Genomic DNA, 25590 nt, shown 5'->3' on the forward strand with positions numbered 1-25590 from the left:
AAAGGGATGCTTCTCATTCAGCCCTTGGGCTGCGTGATTCTAGTGAGTTCTCTGTGGGGAACTTCCCTGGGGATAGAAGTAAAAACTAAAGGCAGCACTGTTTAGAGCACTGAGCAAGGATTTGAGAGGCAGGAACTCCTGACTTCTAATCCCAGTTATAACAGTAACCCACTCTCTGGCCTTGGGTAAATCACTTACCCCCTTTATGTCTCAGTTTCCCCATCTGTATAAGTGTCCCAGCAGAGACTTTGACCCTAAATCTCTCATAACAAAACACACAAGAGAAGAAAGGAGTGCACTTACCAGAAATTGCATTTGTTACTGACATGAGGGGTGAATGCAGGGCTGGTGTGACACCCCAGACAGTATGATAGCCAACGATTCCAGCGAGACCAAATGTGGTCACCATTTGAGTAAAAGCAGCATTAGGAGAAATAAGCCCCAATCCTAAAACACCTGTCAAGCCTAAAAAGAAAAGCACGTGCTCAGAAGAATAAAAAAAGCATTTTTCTTTATTAGTCATAAAATAAAAACAGAGCAAGAACCCAACCCTGTTCCAATGAAACTTTGACATCAATGGGAGCAGAAGGCTCCTAGACATGCTTTTATATTTTTATTCCTTGTTTCTGCCAGAACTAAACCTTGCCTAGTGTAGAATTCAGTTCACCAATTTATCTGTTCCAGTCTTAGGATCCAGAGCTGGAGATGCCAACAATAAAAATCTCTGAAATGCAAAATACTTAGCTTGCGCAAAGCATAGCAGAATAGTTAATAAAAGCAAAATGAAAAATGGCATCGATTCTCCAATGACGTCTCACAATCTTCAATGCTCTAGTAGGAAAACAGACCACATTGTGGCAGCTGTATATTATTGAAACAGGCAGACCACACAAACATTTCAATAATATTCCACTGGTAGAAACTCTATTATCTCCTTCAGTACAGTACTTGTCTTCTTCACCATACAAACTCAAATTTCAAAAATTGTTTTTCCTCTAAGAAAAGAATGCACCATTGTGACAGATACATGGCTGAAATTATATATATTTATTTACGAATGGCCAGTTTCTGCCCCATTCTGTAGCACTTTACTACTTACACAGTCCTAGTACAATCAATTGGACCACTCTCTGAGCAGAGTAGTACCGGTGAGCAAGGGTGACAGAATCTGGCTCTTAGTGGGGAGGTGTCAATTTTTGAAGTGCTAACCAGCCTGAGAAGGCTTTTTTGAAGTATTTAAACTTGCATTTGGCAGCATTAATCAAAGAAAACAGATCTCCAGAGTGGGATAATAAAGTGATTATACTCCAAGGACAGTATTCAGTAATGAACTTATCTACAAGCTTATTACCCAGCCATGACAAAACCATTGTGATGAGGCCATGTGGGAGGTTTTTGGGTCCCACACAAGGATGGAATTAGGGAAGATTTGCTAAATGAAAGCAAGTTCTTAGATCTTCCTCCACCCCACACTCCCATTAAAATCCATTTTCTCCACTGCCAGAAAATCCCGTTCTTTGGACTAATGGCTACTCCTTTTGTTGCTCATTTATCTGGCACAAGATTTCAGAAGGTGAATAGCCCTCACAAAGGTGTGTTAAAATGTCCTGTCATCACTTACATTAACAATTATTTTTATATTCATTCTACCCTTGTTCTTTTTAAAGAAACTTAATAAAGACAGAATAATGCAATGCTGTTTATGAGTGAAAACATTACTAGCTAAAATCAAAACCTTGTTATCTGGTTTATTTTCCATTTTAACACAGTATTTTTCAAAGTATAATAACCAGAGCACTGGCAATGACATTTGGGAATAGATAGTGCATTAAAAGCCTGATCCCAAACTCTTTGAAGTTAGAGTAATTAATATCAATGGGCTTTGGATCTGGCCCTTACACAATATCATATTGGCTCTTTATTATATATGCAGTTACTAGCAGGGCTAGTTTCTTGGTTATGCTAAGTATGGAATGATTTAACACAGAATATCAGAGAACTAACCTGTACTCTACCACCACTTTCCAGCCTCTCATTCACATGGAAAGTAACTTAAGTTAGCAGATCATTTTACCTTTTCCGCTACTTCTCAGTATTAAGACACTGTGCATAGCTCCAGTTCAGGAGTTGGTTTTTATTTGATTTTCAACAAATACAACTTAGCAAGACTTAGGTGTAAATGTCATGCAGGATGAAGGAAATGCAAACAAAATTGATTGTGCAGCCAAATATTTCTTGGTGAATCATTTTTACCTGCTGTGTAAACTCCAGCTGATGTCATGGTTTTTCTGAATGGTGAGATGGAGGCTTTTCTCTCAGATTCTAGTTCTTGCACAGTTTTTTGTTTAGCAGGGACAGAAGGAGGCATTGTTCTTGGTAAAGGTGCTGGAAATAAATTCTTACCTTCCTGTGACAGAACAAGACAATGACTATGATGGATTCCTGTGGCATCTTGCCCTCCCTTATATTAGGGTCTGATCCTATGACATATACTCAGAGGAGTTGGCTTAGGGAAGGCACTGGGATTACTGAGATGAGTAAAGACTCAGGATTTGGCCTTTATTTTTTATTACACTGATGAAAGAGCACATATAACTTTATTGTAAAGATCCTGGTTTTAATAAATTAGAATTTTTTAATCTATGTTTTAATTAAATAACCTTAGGGCTGCAAATTAGCACTGATTGATGCGTTCAGTGGTGAAAAGCCACCTTTGGCCTCTCCAGCCCCCTGTGAGTTGCAGCACAGCATCTGGCCTGGTATCTTTTAGGTCTATTACATTTCTCTCTAACAACTCCTCTGCCAAAGATTAATTTCAGCCTGTCAATATTTAATTATTGTGCATAACTTTGCTTTGGTCTAATGATACCTGAAGGCAGATATGGATCCCTGCGAATTCACCCTACCAACAGAAATACTCCTTACTCTACATTCCATCCAAAATAAACATCCCTGCAAAAAATCAGTCTATCCAAAGAAATTTCTCCTGTTTGGAAAAATCTCAATCAACACAGAGGTGATCTTAATTGTCATTTATTTGCCAGTTCAGGTTCCCTTGCCCCTTCTCCCACAGTGACAGGGGCAGCAGAAAGGATGGTGATTTCTGCTACTAAGACAGGGACTCTGGAGGATGGTGAGGGGCAGTCGTAAGGGGTTGCAGTCTATCCCATTTTCCTTCCCATACACTGAGGCTTGAACACTACTGCTTCAGAAGAATATTGTCTTAAGCAACAGTGCCCTTGTTCCTCCCACACTGATGTGACTGCATCACAGAAACATCCTCCTGTCAATAAAGCCTTCCAATGTTAACACTAACCAACATTATTTCAAGAATCATGCATAGCTCACACTCCGACCAACCAATCTCACTCCTTGGCTAAATACATCCTCTCACGTTCGCAGCACATATTGATCCTAGAGCAAGAAACCCCATCTGATACTTGAATTCATATCTCCCACAATCACTGAGCTAATGGATCAATCCTCAGTCTTGAATTCTTCATTATGAATCCCAAATCAATGGCACAGCTTTCATCTGAGACTTTTATTAACCTATATTTTGCCCCTAAATATCTTAGTGCTGGCAACATTTAAAATATAAATTACCTGCATTGCACCTTTATGAATATTATAAGAGCTAGCCATTGAGATGATTTCCTGGATTGGCTAACAGGAAGATTTATGTCCTTCATAATACATTTTTATTCCCATTTCTCAGCAATTTAAAAATGAGCTTAAAACTCACCTTCATTACCATGGTTCCTCTAATTACATGATCAATAGTCCCATAATCAAAATTATCTTTTGGCTCAAAATGAAAATATTCTTTGTCAGGAGAAATAGCTTTTAATAATTTCAAGATGTTGTTGGAATACAGGCTACTGGCCTGAGTTGCCATTCTACTTGGCAAATCTGTATAACCAATGTGAACCACACCCTGATGAGAAAGAAAAATAAATTTATGTCAAATCTTTTCACGTATTATCTTGAAAACTTTTCAGGTGTTCCCACAGACCTGATGCATATTTTACAAATGCTAGTAAATCAAATTCGCATATTACTGCAGACACTTCTTTCCAACGCTTTGTTTTACAAGTTAAGGGTTTTCTTTTAAAACTAATAGCTTACTCTGATGTCTGAACATTAAAAAAAAAAAAAAATCAGCAATTTTGTCAGCAAGCCAGAAACAGAACAAGCTGGGAGGCCAGTTGGGGAACCATATGGTGCTTATTTTGAGAATAAAAAGTCAAGCGCTTTTTAAAGTTTGAGAACACCTTTTGTTTGTCTGATAAAGATTACATTGCAAAATATGTTTCCCAGGTTAACTGGACTCCAATTAGTTCCAAAAGGAAGATATGGTTTTAAATACCTTCATTTCTATTCTTTGCAAACACACAGAAGAGGATAAAGTTTCCTTACCAACATCTCACAGTATTAAAGCTTAAGTATGTGGACTATTGAAAATAAAATAATTCTAACCCTATCCTCTCAAAACAACTGCATATGTTCTATCTTGGATGCTGTGCCATAAATTCTTGGGTTTTTTTCCTTTTATTTTATCCTCATTATAACACATTCCATTATTAGCCATCTGGATTGTGCAGCTGCCAACTTATCCCATATGTAGCCACAGGTGCTGGCTCCAACATACGTTCAGGAGTAAGGGAAAGGTTATAATATTCAAGTATGACAACCACAAACAGTATCAGTGCAAGTCAACACTGAAACACCATAGATGGGACTGCTCTTTGCAGCTGACTTTTCAGAACACAGCCACAGCCTACTAGCCCCTGTCTAGAATATTGTGGAGGCTCTGATGATGCTATTAAGGCTCTATGCCCCATTTCAATTGTTCATTTAGTATATTCCATCCTAACAGCTTGCACAGCCATTGGCTCCTACAGGGGGCTTTGTGTGCCTCCCCTGCAGTGAAGCCACAGTGACCCCTAGTGGCTTCAAACATCAGTTCCTTGCAAAGATAAAAGTACAAAATTCTGACGTTTGGAAAACATCAGAAAGGATTACAGAGAGACCTCATCTCTGATGGGAGGTGGGCAGGGAATAGTGGTCTATCATTGCTCTCTGTTTAGAGAACAATTACACATCAGGAATGTTATCTTCTTCAAAAATATTTGTTGTTATAGTTCAGGACTCTAAAGCTCCTGCTGGAGTTAATGGTTTTGGAACTAGTTAGGGTGGAAAATTAAATAAACAGCTGTAACACTGCATGGAACATTCAGAGTGTCCGTACAGTCCCCGCTATCTGAAACCCTACAGTAGCAGTTATGGGGTATCCTGCTCCCAGGGAAAGCTTCCTCTTAATCAACAGAAAGATATTGGCTAAAGCCCTCAGCTCTGCATGTTTGCCTGCTGGATCTTCACTCCCTATTTCAGGTTCTCGTTACCATGAGCAGAAAGCTGCCCCTACTTTACATTTTTATCTTTTCACACAGGTGCCCTTATTTCTTTGTAAAGAGGCAGGCTGGTCTCATGGCTGCAGAGAAACTTGAAAACATGAACCCTAAATGTTCCAACACCAGGAGGCAAATAAAAAACTCTCAATATTTAATATTTTTACACAGCATTATTTTTGGAGCCTAACTCCATGATTTTTGTAGTTTTGGGACTGGCCATACTGGGAAGGGGAAGATAGTTATGGAAAAGTGCCTTAGTCTGGTCCTTTGTAACAATTCAGATTAAATATATGTTTTAGCAACAGATAAATAATTACACCTTTATATTATCTTACAGTTCTACATTGTACAGATGAAATCAAACTTCATCTAAGAATGGCAATTTTCTATGTTAAAATTGATGGTTCAATATTGTAAAACAGTGAAATTGACCATTGTTAGTTTTATAAGTGATTAAATAAAATGAACCTCTAAGTCAAATTTCCTTTGCTTTTACTATACTTGGACTTTGGACAGCTCCACCGTTTTGTTAGTAAAGCTCTGGGGATGAATTTAAGGGCATTTATGAATACAGTTATTAAAAACACTGTAACCATGCTTATAAAAATCACAAAGCATAAAATCTTCAAAGATGGAATGGTGTCTGGACAGTATTCCAATTTGTGGTTTCATTACTTGTGAAGTGAAAGACTCTGCTTTATTATCCTGCCACACGATAGTAAGTATTCATGACAGACATACAATGGCTTCAAGGAAACATGGCCAGTTCTTTGTTACTAGAATGGTTATTACTTTTTAGTTTCTTCAGACAATTGTAATATTGTTTCAATTTTATATCCACTTCAACCATTTCTAATAAGCATTGACTTTTATTCTACAGACCCTGTGAATATAAAGCTCTCCAGGATGAGTCGTTTCCACATTGCCACCAGCCTCAGATGCAAGATCCACAATTACCGATCCATCCTTCATTGACTCTACCATATTCTTAGTGATTAGGATTGGGGCTTTTTTCCCTATTGCAAATTAAAAAATAAAAGTAAAAATCTACTAACTGTTATCATTGCATACAGTAAGATTCTTCCACAGAAACTGAAGATGTGCAAGGAAAACATCCAGTATATTGTGGGTGCTACTGGAAATAAATAATAAAATACTAATCATACTATTCAAAAGAAGCTGTTCTAATCCATGAAATAAATATTAACTGGAGCCCAAACCTGAAGCCCTTATTCATCCATAATTGCTATTGATTGTCTAACAGTATTCATATCACTAATCTGGAAACGTTAATAGGAACATATATTTAAGTCTGCAATAATCAAAAAGCTGCACCTTACCTGGTATAAGCGCAGTACTAATAAGAATATCCACTTCTTTACACTGTTTGGCAAATAATGCCATTTCTGCTTCAATAAATTCTTTGGACATTTCTTTTGCATAGCCTCCAACACCTTCTCCAGTTTCAGCAATATTCACTTCGAGAGGTTCTGCTCCAAGGGATTTAAATTGCTCCAGTGCTGGCAGCCTGCATGCAAAGTACAGAGATAACAGATATTGGATTATTGCAGTTTGCTATTTTATCATGGCAGCCATTGCATGATTACATTACCAGTTGCAAGATGACAGCAGTTCGCAAACTCTGTTACATTAATTTACAGCAAAGAAACACAACATAGACTCTAATTTTGCATGAGCGAAGCTCTGCACCAAAGCAGAGCCACACTGAATTCAGGGTTTCTAGTTCTCCTCTCAGGATGCTTGACATAATTACTAAGCGGTATCTTAGCTTCTTCTAAACTTTCTAACTGAACCAAGACTTCAAGAACTTAATAAACTACCAGTGAACTGAAAAAAATCAGTTATATATCATATGCAGCTGTACTATTAGGCTTTTTCCATATCTAAATGATAATATTTTGTATTATCTTGCAAGTGGGATTTTGATCAAAACTAGACCTTGGACTTGAATGAGGCCAACTTGAATATGTGTAAGCCTGGGGCACATGTGCAAGCAGGGAATTTGTGTACCAGTATACCCATACCGCATGTGTTCATTGACTGCTGTGCATGCTCACGTCACGGTCTTACACCAGAGATAAATTTGGACATTTGTTTCAAAGGGAATTTCACTGATGTAACTGAGAGCAGGATTTTGCCCAGGATGTTTTATACAAACCTAAGTACAGTATGTTAAAATCTAAACTGATATTTTCTTACCCTACCTGGTGTCAAATCCTCTGACGATGGCTCCCATTGCTCTGGCAGCTCCTGCAGCAGCAAGCCCAGCCACGCCACCACCAATTATCAACATCTGGAGAGAACACACACATGGAGAGTGAGCTAAGTGTATTCTGTGTCCTACTCCCACTCCATGCTGGGTGTATTATATCACTTATCTTCAAAAGCACGTGAAGATACAAGAGCTTCTGATGCTACCAAATGTAAGTACTTCAAGGAAGTTTCAAACCTTATCACAACTATGTAAGTACTTAAATAACCACCTGCACAAGGTGTGATATTTACAAAATAAGATCAGGTAGAAAATGATTAGCTATTTAAACACTTAAGTGAAACAAAACATGAATAGGGCTAATCTTCCTACACCAGCAGGACTTCAAATGTTCACTCTGGAACATTGGTGGTGGATAAAATAGGCCTGATTTAATCAGCTATTTAAATGCTTTGCTCTGTTATAGTCTGGCTTTTCCTCGGATGGATGTTATAGACAAAATTCTGACCTCAGAATGTAATGTAAACTTCAACTCCCACTGAAATGGGAATCAGTCCCTTGGTGAATAACATTCTGTTGGAAGATTATTTTCAACAAACAACCGAACAAACACACACACACACACACAAACTTCTGATGAATATCTGTCTCTAGGCATGATGTGATTAAATGCATTTGTGGCACTTAAATGATTTCATCCGATCAAACATTTGCCAAAATGCTTTGAAAAGCCAAGTTAGAACAGATCTGGGGCCAAGTTCTCTTCTAAGGCTATGTCTACACTGCGCACCTTACAGCAACATAGCTGTGTCACTACAACAGTGCCGCTGTAAGGTACGCAGTGTAGTCTCTCTTTGTCAGCAGAAGACAGCTATCCTGCTGACAAAAGAAAACCACCCTCAATGAGGAGCTTCTCCCACCAACAAAGTGCTGTCCACACTGGCGCTTTTCGTCAGTAAAACTTTCGTTGGTCGGGGGGTATTTTTTTCACATCCATGACCGACAAAAGTTTTACCAACGAAAGTGCAGTGTAGACAACTCCCTTTCACCTCAGAGGCATTGCATTTGTGTAGAGGAGAGCACAATCTGGCCTGCTATCAGCCAAATTAGGCATAGACCTGTGCTTTGGGCAGTGTGGAGCTGCAGCTCTCCAGAAGGAGCTCTGAGAGCTCCTACCCGCACAGAAAAAGTGGACCCAGTGCACCAACCCCACATGGGATTGCTGTGAACAATCCACACGGCAGCCATCCAGCTCTGGAAGTGCCCGGTTCCACCCAACCACCTTTGGGAAGGCTAGTGCCGTAGGAAGTTCTAGTGGAGTGCAGTCTCTGCACTCCGGAGAGCTCAGGTACTGCAATTACACCTGGTCTCTGGGGCGGCGGGGAAGGGGGCACATGAGGGGGACGGCTCCTTATGCCCCACCCACCTGTGTAAGGAACAGGTACAATCTGGCCCTAGTACAAATAAGGTTGCAACAAATGGAACTGTAACGGCTATATCCTAGATTTCCTAGAAAGGTCATATAGTGGAGCTGTACTCCCTGACTATACTGTCTGAATTTTACTCCACACATCTCATCTGTACAATCCATACCTTTGCAGGAGGCACCTTTCCAGCCGCTGTTATCTGACCAGTGAAAAATCTACCAAAATGATTAGCTGCCAGGATTACAGCCTTGTACCTAGAAATGCAAACAAAAAAAGCACTGCGGCAATGCAGTAAAGCCTCTGCAGACAGAGCATGAGGATAACTATGCCCAGGGCCGGCTCTAGGCACCAGCAAACCAAGCACGTGCTTCGGACGGCACTTTTCAAGGGGAGGCATTCCAGCACTTGGATCGCCCCCCCCCCTTCTTTTTTTTTTTGCTTCGGGCAGCAAAAAACCTAGAGCCGGCCCTGCCTATGCCAAAGGTATCATTAGGTACTGTACCTTCCTGGGTACCGCACATAGCTGGGCCAAAACCCTTCAGACAAATACACAGACCAAATCAATGAGATAATTAATAGAAACCCCATAAAACAAACAACAGTTATTGAACATCTTAAACCAATACATCTGCTAACTGAAAAAAATACATGCAGATGTCATAACAATTTATACCAGTGGTTTGTAACACGCTTTTAAAGTGAATGCCTGATGGACGACTATTGCTGGGAAAGGAATGTGTACCAAGGGTGTGGACTCACGGCATAAAGAAAATGCTTATTATGGTTACAATATTTTTACTTTTTTTGAAAAAACAAAGCAAAAACAAAACAAAAAAACACCTCTGAGTGAAGTGGTAGTTACTGTGCTTTAATGGGCCTGGGGCTTCCATGCGTACGACCGTGCAGGTGGGATGCTGGCCAGGCTATTGTTACACCTAGAATGCACAGCACAGGGGTTCCCTCGTTAAATGAATTAATCGGCAATCATCTAAACACTGCATGAAATGGAAAATGAGGCAAACAGCGCATTTTCTTTCCAAAGGAAGCGTGTGTGTGGCACCCATAGTTATGGGTTTCCTTAACATTCCTTCCTAATGTATCCTTCCTAATTAACTGCTGTTCAGAAAACCTCTCAATGAATTGTTCTTTTTTCAGAGAACAGGAGGTGACCCAGCAAACATTCATTAAAATGCTGTCCCTGGCTTCATATTTTTGTTGCCTAGCAGTACTAACCAGCCTGAAAGTGCCTAGTGTATCTTTGCTACATCAGCCATTACTTTCAGCAAAGATGGCACCAAAGCAACTCCCCAGATCTGGATACCCATTATTAGCTTCAGGAAAGTTGTGATGAAGATCAGGATTCAAATGTGGAGACTCATCCCACCACTAGCAGGGCTTGCATGATGCTGAATGCTTCCTAAGAGGTGCCAACTCCCTCAGCTCTCACAGAAGGAGCTCAGTTCTTCTCAGAAAACATGCAGCATCTTACAGGGTTGGGCCTGTAGTGTGTGACCTCAATCCTAGGAGCCAGATATGCCCAGATTTAAGGAAGTTTGGATCCAGTTTCAGATACAAAAAGTTTGTGGCTCAGACCCACTTTAATCTTTAGATGACGAAACTGGGAGAATGCACCTCAGAATGAAACCTACAAATAGCAGTCTATGATGGAATTTTTGCTTTAACTTTGAAACTGTTTCTCTTAATGGCTATTGGGAGACAAAAGAAAGAGCAGGTGGCAGTTTTAGAAGTGATGCAGCTTTCCAGTAACTCAAAAATGGCTTTTTGTAAACTAAAGATTTTCGGACCACTTTGGACTAGTTACTACTCTTTGGTATTTGGGGGTGAATATGAAAAAGGCCAAACTACACAAAGGGTCATATGACAGGTTTCAGAGTAGCAGCTGTGTTAGTCTGTATCCGCAAAAAGAAAAGGAGGACTTGTGGCACCTTAGAGACTAACAAATTTATTTGAGCATAAGCTTTCGTGAGCTACAGCTCACTTCATCGGATGCATGCAGTGGAAAATACAGTGGGGAGATTTTATATACACAGAGAACATGAAACAATCGGTGATACCATACACACTGTAACGAGAGTGATCAGGTAAGGTGAGCTATTACCAGCAGGAGAGAAAAAAAAATCTTTGTAGTGATAACACTTCAATCTCTCTGGTCACTCGATTACAGACCTAAAAGTTGCAATTCTTCAACAAAAAAAAACTTCAGAAACGGACTCCAACAAGAGACTGCTGAATTGGAATTAATTTGCAAACTGGACACCTTTACATTAGGCTTGAATAAAGACTGGGAGTGGATGTATCATTACACAAAGTAAAACTATTTCCCCATGTTTATTTCCCCCACTCCGCTGTTCCTCAGACAGTCTTGTCAACTGCTGGAAATGGCCCACCTTGATTATCACTACAAAAGGTTTTGGGTTTTTTTTCTCTCCAGCTGGTAATAGCTCACCTTACCTGATCACTCTCGTTACAGTATGTATGGTAACACCCATTGTTTCATGTTCTTTGTGTATATAAAATCTCCCCACTGTATTTTCCACTGCATGCATCCAATGAAGTGAGCTGTAGCTCACGAAAGCTTATGCTCAAATAAATTTGTTAGTCTCTAAGGTGTCACAAGTCCTCCTTTTCTTTTTAAAGGTTCATATGGTTTCACGAAGGCTCTTGGAGTGGCTGATCATGTGACAGATTCAACAGCAACAGCAAAACCTAAAGAAAACCTCCGTGATTAGGCACAAATAAGTTATATTCGAAAACTAAGCATGGAACTGGAGGAAACACCCAATTAGCCTAAAAGATTACTGAATACATGTGACCATCTCAAAGTCAGCAATCCAAATGTGCATTAAGTGTAACCCTCTTGACTCCAATGATGTGTAAGATGGCACAGAAGATGGCCCATTGTCCGTACCATGTGATACTGCAAAGGAGTTATTCTGGAGGAGAGCATCTCGAGAACTGAGTAACAGAATGGATGAAATCTTGGCCCCATTGACTTGAATAGAGTCAGGCTTTCACCCAGTAAATAGACATGAAAGATCGAGGAGACTGAGACATGCTAATGCCCAAGGTAAGCAAGGGCAGGAAAATTGATGATATGAGATATGCCCACTGGATTCTAATAGATGGTCCCTGCTAAATGCTGCATGAATGTATGATGCCCATGAGCCAAATTCTGCTTTGACTTACACCTATTGAGAACTGTGTTTGGTCCCATTAAACTGTTCAATGTTTAAACTCAAGCTGTTCTAAAAGAACCATCACGTACAACCCAGCCTTTTCTAGAAATTTCCCAAAGAATAACTTTTTCTGTGCATACTTTCTGTATTAGAGCAAAAATTGATCCTCCAGTGTGGAATGCTCTCTGTTTCCTTTTTGTGGTTGTGTGCTTTTTGTGAGTCTAAATAAATTTTGGGCTTAGGGTAAATAAAGGGGTGGATGAATGTTAAATACAAATATTTTAAGAGCAGCCTGTATAAAAATGAAGACATGTTTTGAGCCCTGTGTTAGTCTATTGGAGGGAAATCAGAGGATTTGACACTAGGTTAATTAAACAGTTTTACAGGCTAAAAGACAGAGATAGAGTGTGTGTAACAGGAAAATACTATTAATCTTTGTACCCTGATTGCTTAAATTTACAGGAGCTGTCAGCAAGACCTTTTAAAAAATATCCTCATGATGTTGTTTATGGCTCTGCAAAGACAAACAATATTGACTGTGCTGACATTATCATTGCTTGTAATTTTTTTCTCCTTAGCAGCAATGGAGCTGAATACATGAGACGTGATTCATATAAACGCACTTCCCTCTGACGGCATAAGGAGAAAAATAGTGCACGTGGGATGAACCAGTGCTGGAAATGAATAATTACAAAGTATTTCCTGTTACAATAAAAGACAGAAAGTCCAGGGAGTAAGTAAAAGTGCACAACTCATACCATGCTGGACATGACAAAAAACCTCATGTGGCTGCATGACTTGGGTCTGAATTGTGTTTGATTAACTTGACAGCTTGTTCTGTTTTCATTCAAAAACTGACACTTTTATCAGTTTGTCTCAGTGTTCACAAACATAAAATCAGTTCTAGGTGCAGTTCTGGTGCAAGGCAGGATGATTCAAGAGGGCCAGGAACTCATTCCTATGCCATTTTAAAGGGATTAGTATGCATTTCCCCACATAGGGGTTGGCAAATCATGTTCCATTGAAGCCACTGTTCCTGGCAAATGCATCAGCTAGGCATCCTCAACTAGTTCTCTGGAGTGTATATTTTCCTATTCCACTTCCGGGGCACAGAGGGTTGGGGTGGATGTAAACCAACCTTTTTTGTAACCAACACCATAGGTGGAAAAAGAAAAGGAGTACTTGTGGCAGGAGTACTAGTGAGCTGTAGCTCACGAAAGCTTATGCTCAAATAAATTGGTTAGTCGCTAAGGTGCCACAAGTACTCCTTTTCTTTTTGCAAATACAGACTAACACGGCTGTTACTCTGAAACCTGTCATAGGTGGAAAGTAATCAGATCTGGGGTCTGGTAACGAGAAATGGGCTCTCTCTCTTTTTAATCATTGCTTTGAGTCTGACCCAGACTAGCAAAAGTTATCAGCACCCGATTGCTAGTCTGTGGTCTACATGAAGGAACCTGAATGATGATCTCCATCCATTTACAAATATACAAGTGTCACAGAGAACAACATTGCTGGCACTGACAGGAAAAGAGGAAAGGAATGGAATGGCACAAAGATGTCACTCTCCTCTTGTCCCTAGAAGAATAATTATGTCAGTTTGGCACATCATTAGCACTAAATGTTCTTTAAAATTCTTTAGAATTTAAAAAGAAAAATTCTACCCCAGATCAGGTACAGGTTTGGCACAATTTCCCATTGAAGTTTAGCTCACTGTTGACTCATCAACAAGGTATTTGAACAGCTGAGTCCTTGGAAGTGTTTTGAAGGAATATTCACCCAAGGGAAGAGAAAAAAAGAGTTATTTTGTTTTGTCTCTTTTTGGTATGGGATGACCCATTCAGACATATTGGTAGCTAAGTGTGAGTTTAAGTGGGCCCAAATGTCTGACATAGCGATGACGACTCTTTAGAGTTTGCTCTACTCCCAACAGAAGAGCATTTTCAAAGCTCCTAGAGACACAAAGAGAGAAGAACAAATGCATAATATTTCCCTACTCAAAGTTGCAGAAAACACTAAAATGAAAGGACTATATTCTCTCAGTACTTTTACAGGGGACTGCAATGATGTCATGGCTAATAGGCAGTGAGAAAGCTTTATCAAATATCTTCTGAATTAAATTTCAGTGGTGAGGAAGCCAGCTAATGGTGAGGAAAATTCCTCATTCAGTGAAGCACTTAAATGTGTTTGATATCTTTACCAATTCTGTTTGAGATGAATTGGTTCAGATTTTAAACCATTTCAATATGTAGCTTATGTATGTAAATAATTGGTCCAATGTTTAAACTAGTTTGTTGTGCGTTTTCTTTTTTTTTTTTTTTAACGAGTTCCTTACCTGAATCTAAATGGCTTTGAAATCAGTTCCAAATCTGAATTGATTCCAAATGTGTCTATTGCTGAATGGCAATTGGTCTTGATGGCTTGGCTAGTAGCACAGCATGATGCCATGTAGGAGGGAAGGGTCCAAGACCAGCAGTGAGATGCTTGTGACTCAGGTTCTCAGAGGTTAAAAGCCTTGTGAAGGTGATATGTTCATGTGGAATGCCCAGCTCATGCAGTCTCTAGTGTCAGTCCTCAGACTAGTACAGCAACTTCAAAGATAATTTGAAGTGGGAGATAAAAAACTAAGGAAAGTGGAGTTTGCATGTTCCTATCAATACACTTTCCTTGCAAAGAAGCTTGCGGTTCAGCTTTATTTGTGTGAAAGAGAATCATGGAAAAATAATAAAAACTAGTATGTTAAACCTATGCCAAATATAAGAGCACATTTATCACAGAGTCAATGGTATTTAGAACCACATGTGTTACAGTGGATTGACTGAAATAAGTTTTCTTGCCCACCTGCAATAAGTATCATTCTAAGACAATTTATGTATTGTCGATCTGAGAAAGAAAACAGCACCGGTTTTAAGGCACTGGCATTTACATAACAAGTGAAACACACCATTCTAAAAGCCAGTGGTGTCCAACCTGCAGTCCTCAAGGCCCTAAATCAGTAGTGTCCAACCTTGTCGGCCTGAGTGCCAGAATATAAAGGGGCCATAATCAATACTTTGGGGCAGATTCTATACCCTTTGCACCTTGCTCCCTACAGTCCCTTGTGAAGAGGGCATGCAAGGGATGGGAAGGGAGTATCTGGAGCACATTGTGCTCCAGTTCCTCCTAGCTGGTGCATGGTCCCTTGAGGACCATATTCAGCTGGCACCGGTTACAGCAGCCTGGGGGTTTGCTGCTCTAATCTAGGATTGGTCTGAGACAGAGAATCAGAGAACTGTAACTGGTTGCCAGCTTCTCTTCCTTTTCTCCTCTTCTGGGCTGCCCTCGGTGCCTGTGAAGGATAGAGACACCATAAGACAGAGCTAGCCAAGCCCCTATCCTGTTCTTTTGGGGCTCCTATAGCCCAGCAGAGAAGCAGACAATGGAGTAGCCAGCACTTCTCTATCTCCCCTGGCATGCAATAGAGAGCAGGGTTATGTAAAATCACATGTGTAGAATGGTGCTCACAGGAACAAACAGACACAAGGCTACACCGGATGCCTTCAATTCAAAGATAACATTCATGAATAAAATTCATATTCCATATCCTCACCCTGCAATGTTGGCCATCGAGCTTAAAGCATCATATCCTTGAGCAATAGTGACTCGAGGAACTTGGTCCATTGCCAAAACTGTGGCTTTGCGCTGAGCAAGTTTGCCTAGGAGATCTGGGTTCTGAGCAGGGTAGATAAAGCTGACAAGTGTTGCATTCTCCTTGAGCAAAGAAGCCTCGTGCACTCCCAGCACTTCATTAAAACCTGGGGCTCTGACCTTAGACACAAAACATACCACACATTTTACTTTTTTAATTAAAAGAAGTTCAGTCTGATGATTTAAATTAAACTTTTGGAAACTGAATTTATTAATAGTATTAATAAAACACATGGAACCTTGTGTCTTCGGCTCCCATGTCTCTAACGCAGATCCCTGTGCCCTTGTGGAGTCCTATTTTCTAGAGCAGTGTTTCTCAACAACCAGTCCATGGACCGGTGCCAGTCCCTGAGATCTCCCTGACACAGTTTAGGAAGGTAGCAAGGAAGTCCCCGGTATCAAAAAGGTAGAGAAACACTGGTCTAGAGGTAGCAGGTCCTGATGAAGAACCAGGGCTTTAGATCAATGGTAGTAGACAAAAATGGGTTAAATGCATTTCTGTCAAATGCTCTTCATCCCATTGAGCAAGTAAGTGATTTACATTATCTGGGATGGAACAGAATGCCAACAATCATACCATAACTGGTGTGAACTGGAGTATATATTGAGCAATATTGGAAACTTAACCCTCCCATCAAAAAACAGAAATACAATGCATGCCTAATAGGTGTGAAGCAGCTATTGCTGCAAAAGCTGTTGATACAAAATACTGTACCAACTATATTACTGGACACATATAAGATTATGTTTATCATATGATTTAATGCCATAGATAAGTTGTTTTACTGATTTGATTTCATGCTGAAATTCTGATTTTCTTAAAATCAAGAGTCTCTTCTGACTTTTGCATACTGCCATTGGAATAAATATATATGATTCATGTCAGATGCTAAACTTGCCTTTAAAACAATATCTGAGCCAAATACAGTTTTCAAGTCATTGATTTCTGCTCCAGCCTCTTTGTATTGCTCATCAGAAAACTTTGCTTCTTCACCAGCTCCATGTTCCACTTGCACATTAAAGCCTTGTTGAACTAAGGCCTGGACACCGGCAGGAGAGAGTGCCACTCGCTTCTCATTTTTGCATGTTTCTTTGGGGATACCCACAACTAGATCCTTGTAGCGAATTCCTAAGTAAAAATAAAGGAAAATTGTTATTTTTCCCAATTCATGTTCGTTGGATTGTTGTTTGTGGCATAAGGGGGAAGAGTTTCAACAGCACAAAGGGTATTTCAGCATCCAACTCCCAATGGAACTCAATAGAACTGGCGTGCCCAACTCCATTAGGCACATTAGAAATCCCAGCCGAAGGACCCAATCCTGTACACCTTTACTCCCACAAGTAGTACTCAGTAGGAGTAGCTGCGTGAGGAAGGGTGACAGGACTGGGTTTGTGTTTTTTGTAACTGACACTGAATGCTACCAGATGAAACATTCTGCTGTTAACTTTTTTATAGTGCATTTTTCCACAAACACATTCACGGATGCTAAAAGGATAACAAATTAAAGTTTGGTTTATAAAACCCTTGGCTGGGATACTGCTTACACAAGTTTTCATGCTGTTTACCCTGAAAAAGGTGTGGACTTGACCACAACAAATGAAGTGACAACCTCAACTCCACTCACACATGAGGTGGAAAAACCAAAAATAAGACAGCAGCATGAGGAGAGGAAGTTTTGTTTTTCCTGGCTTCATATGTGAGAGAACTGTGCTTGTTGACAAAGAGGCAAGGACATATTGTGAAACAGTCTAAGGGCTATCACTGTAGATTTTTAAGGGTCTGATCCAGCCAGCATTCACAGTTGTAGTTACAGTGCTCAATAAATAAATGTTTTCAGGATCAGGCCCTAAACTATCATCTATATAGTGCCCAATCCTATTGCCACTAAGTCAATGGGAGTTTTTCCATTGACTTCAATGGAGCTAGACTGGACCTTTTAAGGCTCAGATTCACTCCATGTGGCAGACGGGTGGAGGAGCAACACAAGGAATACGTATCACTTAAGTCCCACTTAAAGCCTCAAGACAGGATTTCAGTGGTGCATGGACCTGGTGCTGGTCCTATGCACAGGGGTGAATTTAATTCTTGATGGCTCAATCCTGTAAAGTCCTGAACACCAAGTCCCACTGGGAGTTGAGTGCACTGATCACTTCACAGGAAGCCCAGCACCTTGCAAACCTTGATCCCACTGAAGACAATGACAAAATTCCCAATGACATCATTGGGACCACGCTCTGGCCCTAAGCTAGTAGACTAGAGTAAAATCCTTTCCCCATTCCTCCACCGTCTTACATGAGTTGTGTTTCTGTAGCCTAGAACTCTTCCTTACTCCTCAAAGCAGATCATACACGCCTGTTGGTTCACATGGGGTTAATATGGTGCAAGTCACTGAAACTTTGTGACCCCACAATTTAACTGGCAATATACAAGCTGTACATTAATAACTAATGTAGATGCACAAACTTAAACATGTGTTTGCCTAAATGTACACTGACAGTTCAGTGGCAGACAGCACTCTGTGAGGTTACCCAGACAGAGCTGACACATGCGGCTAGGATATTTCTTGTAAGAACATTCTAAACAAATCTCTTCAGTGCTGAGATGATATTTTGCTTAAAAGGTGTGATATTAATGCAAAGCTGTACACAAGCAGGGAATGACTATAAAAAACCCCAAACAAAAGAAAACAGCAGTGAGTAGCTTTGCTCAGTGGCACATGTGCAGGACCAGGCCCTGAAACTGCAACAGAAAATACCCTTTTACTTTTTAATTAAAAAAAAAAAAACTTTTATATCTGAGTCACACAAAAAAAGTCATTACGGGACGATATAAATAACGAACACAATGAAAGTGCTTGTAAGTGTACGAAGAGGAGAGAATCATTACAGCTAAACCAAAAATCCAACACAGGCATGGTTTAAATTAGCATGACATAGGAAACCAATATGGCACAGAAGATAATCATCTAAGGACTCCATCCTGCTCACCTGACTCAAGTGAGTACGCCCAATGAGGTTAGATGGTGCCCTTAGGCACAAATCTGAGCTGGAGTGGTGTGTAAATTGCCCCACTGCAGGAGGCACTGTGCCTCAGAGAGCCCTCCATGAAAGAGGACATATATGTAGAGACTGTGGGTCAGAGAATGAGCTTACAGAAATGTGGTATTATACTAAAATAGTGGCATACTATATTTCTAAAAGGAACAATCATTTAGCATTAGAATAAAGTGCTTTCTGTCAAACTCAGATTACTTGATTTTAGATTTGGGGGTTATTTTTCAGTTTCATCTCAAGTTCACTAGTACATCCCCAAAGTGGCTCGCGTGCATTTGCAAGAATACTTTTCCAGCACTCCCCCTGCCACACATAGGTGGTGGAGTCCACTACTGTGAAAGAATATTTATACATGAAATACATTTGAACAAAGATTCTTGGCATATGGAAATTTCATTGCATGCATGTGCAACTCTTAGTACTGGAAAAGTGTGTAGGCAGAAATTGGAAGAATTTACGCAGACATCCCAGGCTTTAGGGAGGAGAGATTGAATGTGTCAGGAATCAGGGCCTGCAGCAAAGCCTAATGAGCATAGCTGATTTGTAGTAGGCTACCTGATTGGCTACGCTGCCTGATTGACTGAAAGAGTCAGCAAACTGGTTCTTAAGCCCAGCAGCCACTCAAAGGACTTGCTCATGGATATAGGAACTTCCTATTTGCAGAAAACTATTTGCTAACTTCCTATTTGCAGAAAACCGAACACCCTTGCCCTGCCCTGCCCCTTCCATGAGACCACGCCCCTGCCCTGCCTCTTCTGAGGCCCCACCCCTGTTCACTCCACCCCCCTCCATCACTTGCTTTCCCCCACTTGCTCATTTTCACTGGTCTAGGGCAAGGGTGCAGGAGGGTGAGGGCTCTGGGGGGGCCAGGGATGAAGGGTTTGGGGCACAGAAGGAGCTCTGGGCTGGGGCAGGGTGTTGGGATGTGGGATGTGAGCAGGGGGTGAGGTAGGAGGTTGGGGTGTAGGAGGGAGCTCTGGGCTGGGGCAGGGTGTTGGGATGTGGGGTCTGGGCGGTGCTCACCTCAGGCGGTTCCCGGAAGCAGTGACATGCCTGCATTGCAACTGGACTTTTAATGGCCCGGTCAGTCGTGCTGACCAGAGCTGCCAGGGTCTCTTTTCGACCGGGCATTCTGGTCAAAAACCTACAACTAATAGCCCATACCAAGGCCCTAAAGCCTCAAGGTAATATAATATACACCAATGTATCCAACTGTAATATGAAATACAGTAAGCTAAAATGGCTATTTTATGATAAAATGTATATTCTAATGTGTTATGCCACATCATGCATGCTTTTTCATTAACATGTGCTGTGCTGCATATATCGTCATATATGGAAACTCAGATCAGAGCAGCAACATACATAGTGCACTGATTATAACAGATGACAAGATAATTTTGGGGAGATAAAAACAGAAATCCTATAAGGAGTGCGTTTGGTTCAGTAAATCAGCCATCTTTCACTGCATTAGAAGAAGACAGCCTGTATCAGACATCCGCCAAGTCTTCCTGGAAGTGGTAGTTTCTTTTGGAGATTTATGAATGCAAAAGCAACTGCCACAATCTAATCTGCTCTGCAGAACTACAGACATACCCAGCTCATGTAGCTATTTAAATAGTATTCCTGAAAATCTTCATTAGTTTTAACTTTTTTGAATTGTTAAAATATATCCAGTACTGAGAATGGGGCAAAAGAAGAGAATTTGTTCACAGTACACTGTACAGCCCTTGCTCAGATACAGCACATACTGTGGCTGCTACATAATCTTACCCAGTAGTTTCATAAAATACACACGGTATTCCATTAGGACTGACGGGGTAACCAGGTTCATTTTTCACTTGCTACTTGTCCTGCATAAAGGTTCTCTACAGGAACCTAACTTTCTCAGTACAGCTCCACTTGTATGCAGAAAATCACCTGGCTAAGAATCTCCTTTACAGTAATTAACCAGGATGCACACTGTGGGCATTAGTTACACACTTAATAGTTACATATTTCTTAGGGGCTATTAAGAAAGTTGTAATCTTTTCTTTCAGTTCCATGGGGATGAGGAGTAGAATAGGTCTTCACGCTAGAAATATCTTTGTATACCCATACATCTTGGTCCAAAGCATGTTTACAATCTCATAAGACCATGGATGAGAATATCTGTGTGTGATTAGCTATCAGACTACATTCCCTTCTGCAGGGTAGGGATATGGGTGACGGGAGTATTTAGCTTATTATTATGATGTATTTGGTGTACAGAAAATTCTTCCCTCAGGATGGAGAGGACAGATAACTGTAAATCACTGAAAAATCACCCTTGCCAATCCTTCATCGTTAAAACCTCCTCTAAGCTCTCTCCCCCATCTGTATTTGATCTGCTATGCACACTGTTAAGCTTGGACATTTGTTTTTTAGTAGATATTTTCTTCCATACTTCCATTCATTCTCTGCTAATGACGTCACACAGGCTTTATTATTTTATTCCCTACAGAACTTGTTATTTAGACCATGGCTTCATTCTAAACACATATAAAAAAGTCTTTTCTTTCCGATATAAATTCTTCTCTCAGCTGCTTAACAGGGTTACAGTTCTTTGCAACTAGCATTTGGGCCATCCAAATCAAACCCTTCTCCAGAAAATTTAAATTTTCCACAGCCCCACTCAGTCTGGATGTAATTAACAACATTTTAAACCATATCCTTATGTCACATATTTTAAAGTGACCCTGTCAACTTAGTTTAGGACCAACATTTGGGTTTTGTAAAAGCACATACACGCATTTTTTTCCCCAAAGCTGACTGGAAATAAGGAGTATTTTTCATAATTTCCTTTAAAATCCATTTAGAAAAACAGACTGGTTATTTAAAGATTCTTTTCTAGGGTTTGTGAACCCAAACTCAAGATCCTCGAGCTAGTGCATGCAATCAAGTAAGTGAAAATGACTTAAGAGTACCCAGACCAATTTTATTACCTAGGCTGAACTGCAAAAAGCAATTAAATAGCATACACGGGGGGAAGGTTGTTCACATTCTTTCAGCTGCAATAAAGATGTAGTAGTAATAGACAGGTGGATGTTTAAAAACATTGGGTAAAATCCTAGCCCTACTGCAGTCAATGGATTGGCATGTTATTTATTACTTTTCTTGGAAAGAAATTGTTGCCATAGCTTCTTGTGCCCTGGAAAGAGTTGTCAAGAATCACACGAGTAGCTAAAGAGGTAAATAGGGGGACTCTGTCAGTTTTTCTCATGTGTAAAATGCTGAAGTGCAATTTTTCGCTTAGCTCCATTAGTATTTATTCTTTGCTAGTTGTTCGTGGCAGCACCTTCACTGTGCTACCTGCTTTTCAGACATCCAAGAAAGGATAATCCCTGCCCTGAGAAGTTCAGTGTCAAAAGGACAGAAAGACAAACAGAGGTTAGGGGAAGGGCAACAACAAATGCAGGGCTGGTTTATGCATCGCTTCATTCTAGCTGAACCTGGATATCCAACCATCCACCAAGTTAAATACCAGAATGTCTACTGAAATCCTTTGGGAGTTTTGCCACTGCCTTCAGTGGGAGCAGGAGCAGACTTGAGATGTATATGTTCAAGGGGGAAAAATTAAACAAAGTCTACAGTAGTTTATATATATTACTCATTCCTATACACGCAGAGTAAGCAAGGGAAAGCTCTGTCTCTTCAACTCAGATCTAACCTCTTAGGTGGCTGGACACAGAAGTATCATGGTAAATATAATCGGCAGCACATTTCACCTACTTTAGAAAGCTTTCATCTGTCACTCTTATTCGTAGTTTTATTACAGTAGCTCCTGGGAGGTCCTGATCAGGACCCCAATGTCTTGAGCATTGCACAAACTGAAGCCAAGTTCCTGCTAATACCTACAGATATGCTTATCTTTATGAATATGAATAGTCCTGTTGACCTGTGTGGGACTCTTCATATGAATGGGCTAAGATGCTTCCTTCAGTATGAGGTCTTTCAGTATTTATGGTTTATTTAGTTTTCTGCATACTCAGAGCATTCCGAATACAAGATACTGTCGCAACACTCACTCAGGACTACATGCTTTCCGTGTTTCTTTTGATCTGGATACATTCGTGTTTTCTCAGTTTACTTATTGAAATTATGTAAGATTGACCATAAGACAACAATAGCATATTAAATATTGTTTAGTTTTCCCTTACAAGAACAGTAGTTTAGATTTATTTTATGATGTTCCAAAGAATAATTGCCTAACAAGATAATATAAGCAAAGTAAAGTAAACTTGAAGAAGAGCTTAATTACAAAAAGCATTGTTTGGAAATACATACCGGTGGATTGGCAGTTGAGAAATACTTGACAATTCAGTGTATAACCCAACTATCTGTTGTACTCGAAGAAAAGATAACTGGAATATCACAGTACCATCCAAATGATTCACAAAGAAAACATATTGGGAGATTTAGACAATTTTGGCCGAGGTTCTTAGCTACAACCAAAGAGCATAAAGTGCAATGCATGAGAGAGAGGCATAAAGATTGCTTTGTGCACCTGTGTGGACTCCCAATCCTGGGCTGACTATGCATTAGGCTGGTTCCAAGACATAACTAGAAGGCTGCTCTAACTTGCACCAGATAGCAGCTACCCTAAAGCATCAGACAGGCATAGGGAGGGACACTTCAAACATAGCTCCTTCTCCAGCCCTTAACTATTGGCAGTAGATGGATGAATTTCCACAATTTTTTAAAACGTTCTAAAGCTCAGTGAGCTCTTGTGCCTAAACTTAACTTCTGCCTCATAATAGATCATATTCTTCTCCCTTTCGTTCTGGTGTATGTCAATGTAGTTGAGTTCAGAGATTGACCCTGTATATTTCTATTAATAAAAAAATAAATAGAACAACCGCTTTTCAAATTAAGGGCCAGTTGAACATCTGAGTGAATGAAATATAGTGTATTTTTACAAATGCAAATCATTGCTTTTACAAAAACCGCAAAGAAATTAAATTATCTAATTAACCATGTGGAGTATGTGGACATTGACTCTGAAAGTTTAATGCGAGTAGAGATTTTTGTTATACCTGACACTGACCTCCAGATGACCTCTAACAGAAAATAAGCTTCCACAACATATGATCCATTTGAAAATAAAACTACAGCATTATGACAACAGCATCTACATACAGTCAAATCAAATACATATTGTACCTTTTGCTGCCTGTTGATTCCATAAGATTTGGAAAGTTCTAAGAGAACGTTGTCCGGTTGCTGGCTGCAGTGTTCTAGAATTTATACTGTGAAGCCAGGGCACCGAGCAACTGGTGATGCATCGCACTAGACCAGCCATCCCAGCAAATCCAGGGGACAGAACACTCCTCTGTGCCCTTGATGTTGGTCCAGTTGCCCTGTAGATATAAAAGTCTTATTGAAACCAAGTTGCTTGATTAACCCACCTCAAATCTGTATAATTTTATGTCTAAAAGGTCACTCTATGTTAGGGGCAAGAAGAAAAAAAACTCAGCAATATTCCTTTAATATTACTGTAGAATGACTGAGCCAAAGGTCTTTACATCAGGTGATGCCTGTGGAATTGAAAGCTGATGACTTGCCTAGGCATTCTGCCAGGTCACTGAACCAGCCAGACTTGAGCTAAATTCAAAATTACAAACAAATTGGGCAAAAGCTTGCACTAGATTGTCCTGACTTTTAATTCCGCAGACCAGCATAATTACTTTATTTCCAGCCAGAGTTTACTCAGACTACTCAAAAAAAATCTTACACCACCAGACTGGTATGTGCAAAGGAACAACCTGTTCATAATGAAGAAGTTTCTGCTTTTCATGAAGGACTGCTTACTGATTGAATTTCTGAGAGACATAATAGTGAAGTGAAACAATGGAGTTCCATACTCACACCACATAGCACTACATGGACATAAAATCTCAATAATAGAAGTTAGAACATAACTGGCAAAGGGTCCTTTCTGCACAGTCCATAGATCACTGCTGTCCCTTTAAACTCATTCCCCCACCCCCAAACACCAGTCTACTGACATCATGGCTGCAAATGGTACACGTCATATATTACACTCACACAGGTTCATCAGCCTTACACTGACATTTTTATCTTGGCCGTTTTAATCAGTTTAAAAGCAAATATCTTGGCTTTGTTTTACTTCATTTGGTAGCTGTCAGACAGGAAAACAAACCCTAGGTACACAGTTATTGCAAATAGTAAGATTTGTAGGAGTCATTAGAATTCAGTGCTGGGCAGACTTAGAGAGGGAGAGTGAGTCAGGTTCAAAATGGGAAGTGCAGTTGGTGGTATGTTGCTAGAAACTCAAAGCACATACCTGCAATCCCAGAATTCCTAATCACCACAACGTAACATTCAATATTCTCTGTCCCAAATGCTACATCCTAGTCTCACCCTTGAACCTGACCCCAGGTCTCTGGATGAGAGATTAGGGGGAGGATGCTTTCCTTCATTGATGGTATGAGAGAGCATTGCTGGCCAACCCTAAGCAATCAAAAATCATGAGTCAGCCCCAAAAATCATGAGATTTACCTAAAAAAAAAAAACCAACCACAAACAAAACACGCACA

At 40.2% G+C, this 25590-nt stretch overlaps 1 protein-coding gene across 1 annotated transcript in view; it reads right to left on the minus strand.

Annotated features, from left to right (window-relative positions):
• The window catches only part of LOC140894967 (NAD(P) transhydrogenase, mitochondrial-like), a 70427-nt gene that overhangs the window by 42011 nt on the left and 2826 nt on the right, over positions 1-25590 (minus strand). The window contains exons 2-11 of the mRNA XM_073303975.1: positions 24194-24390; positions 16858-17087; positions 15861-16078; positions 9241-9328; positions 7640-7728; positions 6755-6942; positions 6297-6430; positions 3746-3937; positions 2254-2407; positions 304-465 (exon numbers count right to left, since the gene is read on the minus strand). Of these exons, the coding sequence (XP_073160076.1) occupies positions 304-465; positions 2254-2407; positions 3746-3937; positions 6297-6430; positions 6755-6942; positions 7640-7728; positions 9241-9328; positions 15861-16078; positions 16858-17087; positions 24194-24332 (1594 nt within the window). The 5' untranslated portion in view covers positions 24333-24390. The remainder of the gene's footprint in view (positions 1-303; positions 466-2253; positions 2408-3745; positions 3938-6296; positions 6431-6754; positions 6943-7639; positions 7729-9240; positions 9329-15860; positions 16079-16857; positions 17088-24193; positions 24391-25590) is intronic.

Source organism: Lepidochelys kempii, chromosome 10 (genome assembly GCF_965140265.1).
Source record: "Lepidochelys kempii isolate rLepKem1 chromosome 10, rLepKem1.hap2, whole genome shotgun sequence".
In the NCBI taxonomy this organism is placed as follows: Eukaryota; Metazoa; Chordata; order Testudines; family Cheloniidae; genus Lepidochelys; species Lepidochelys kempii.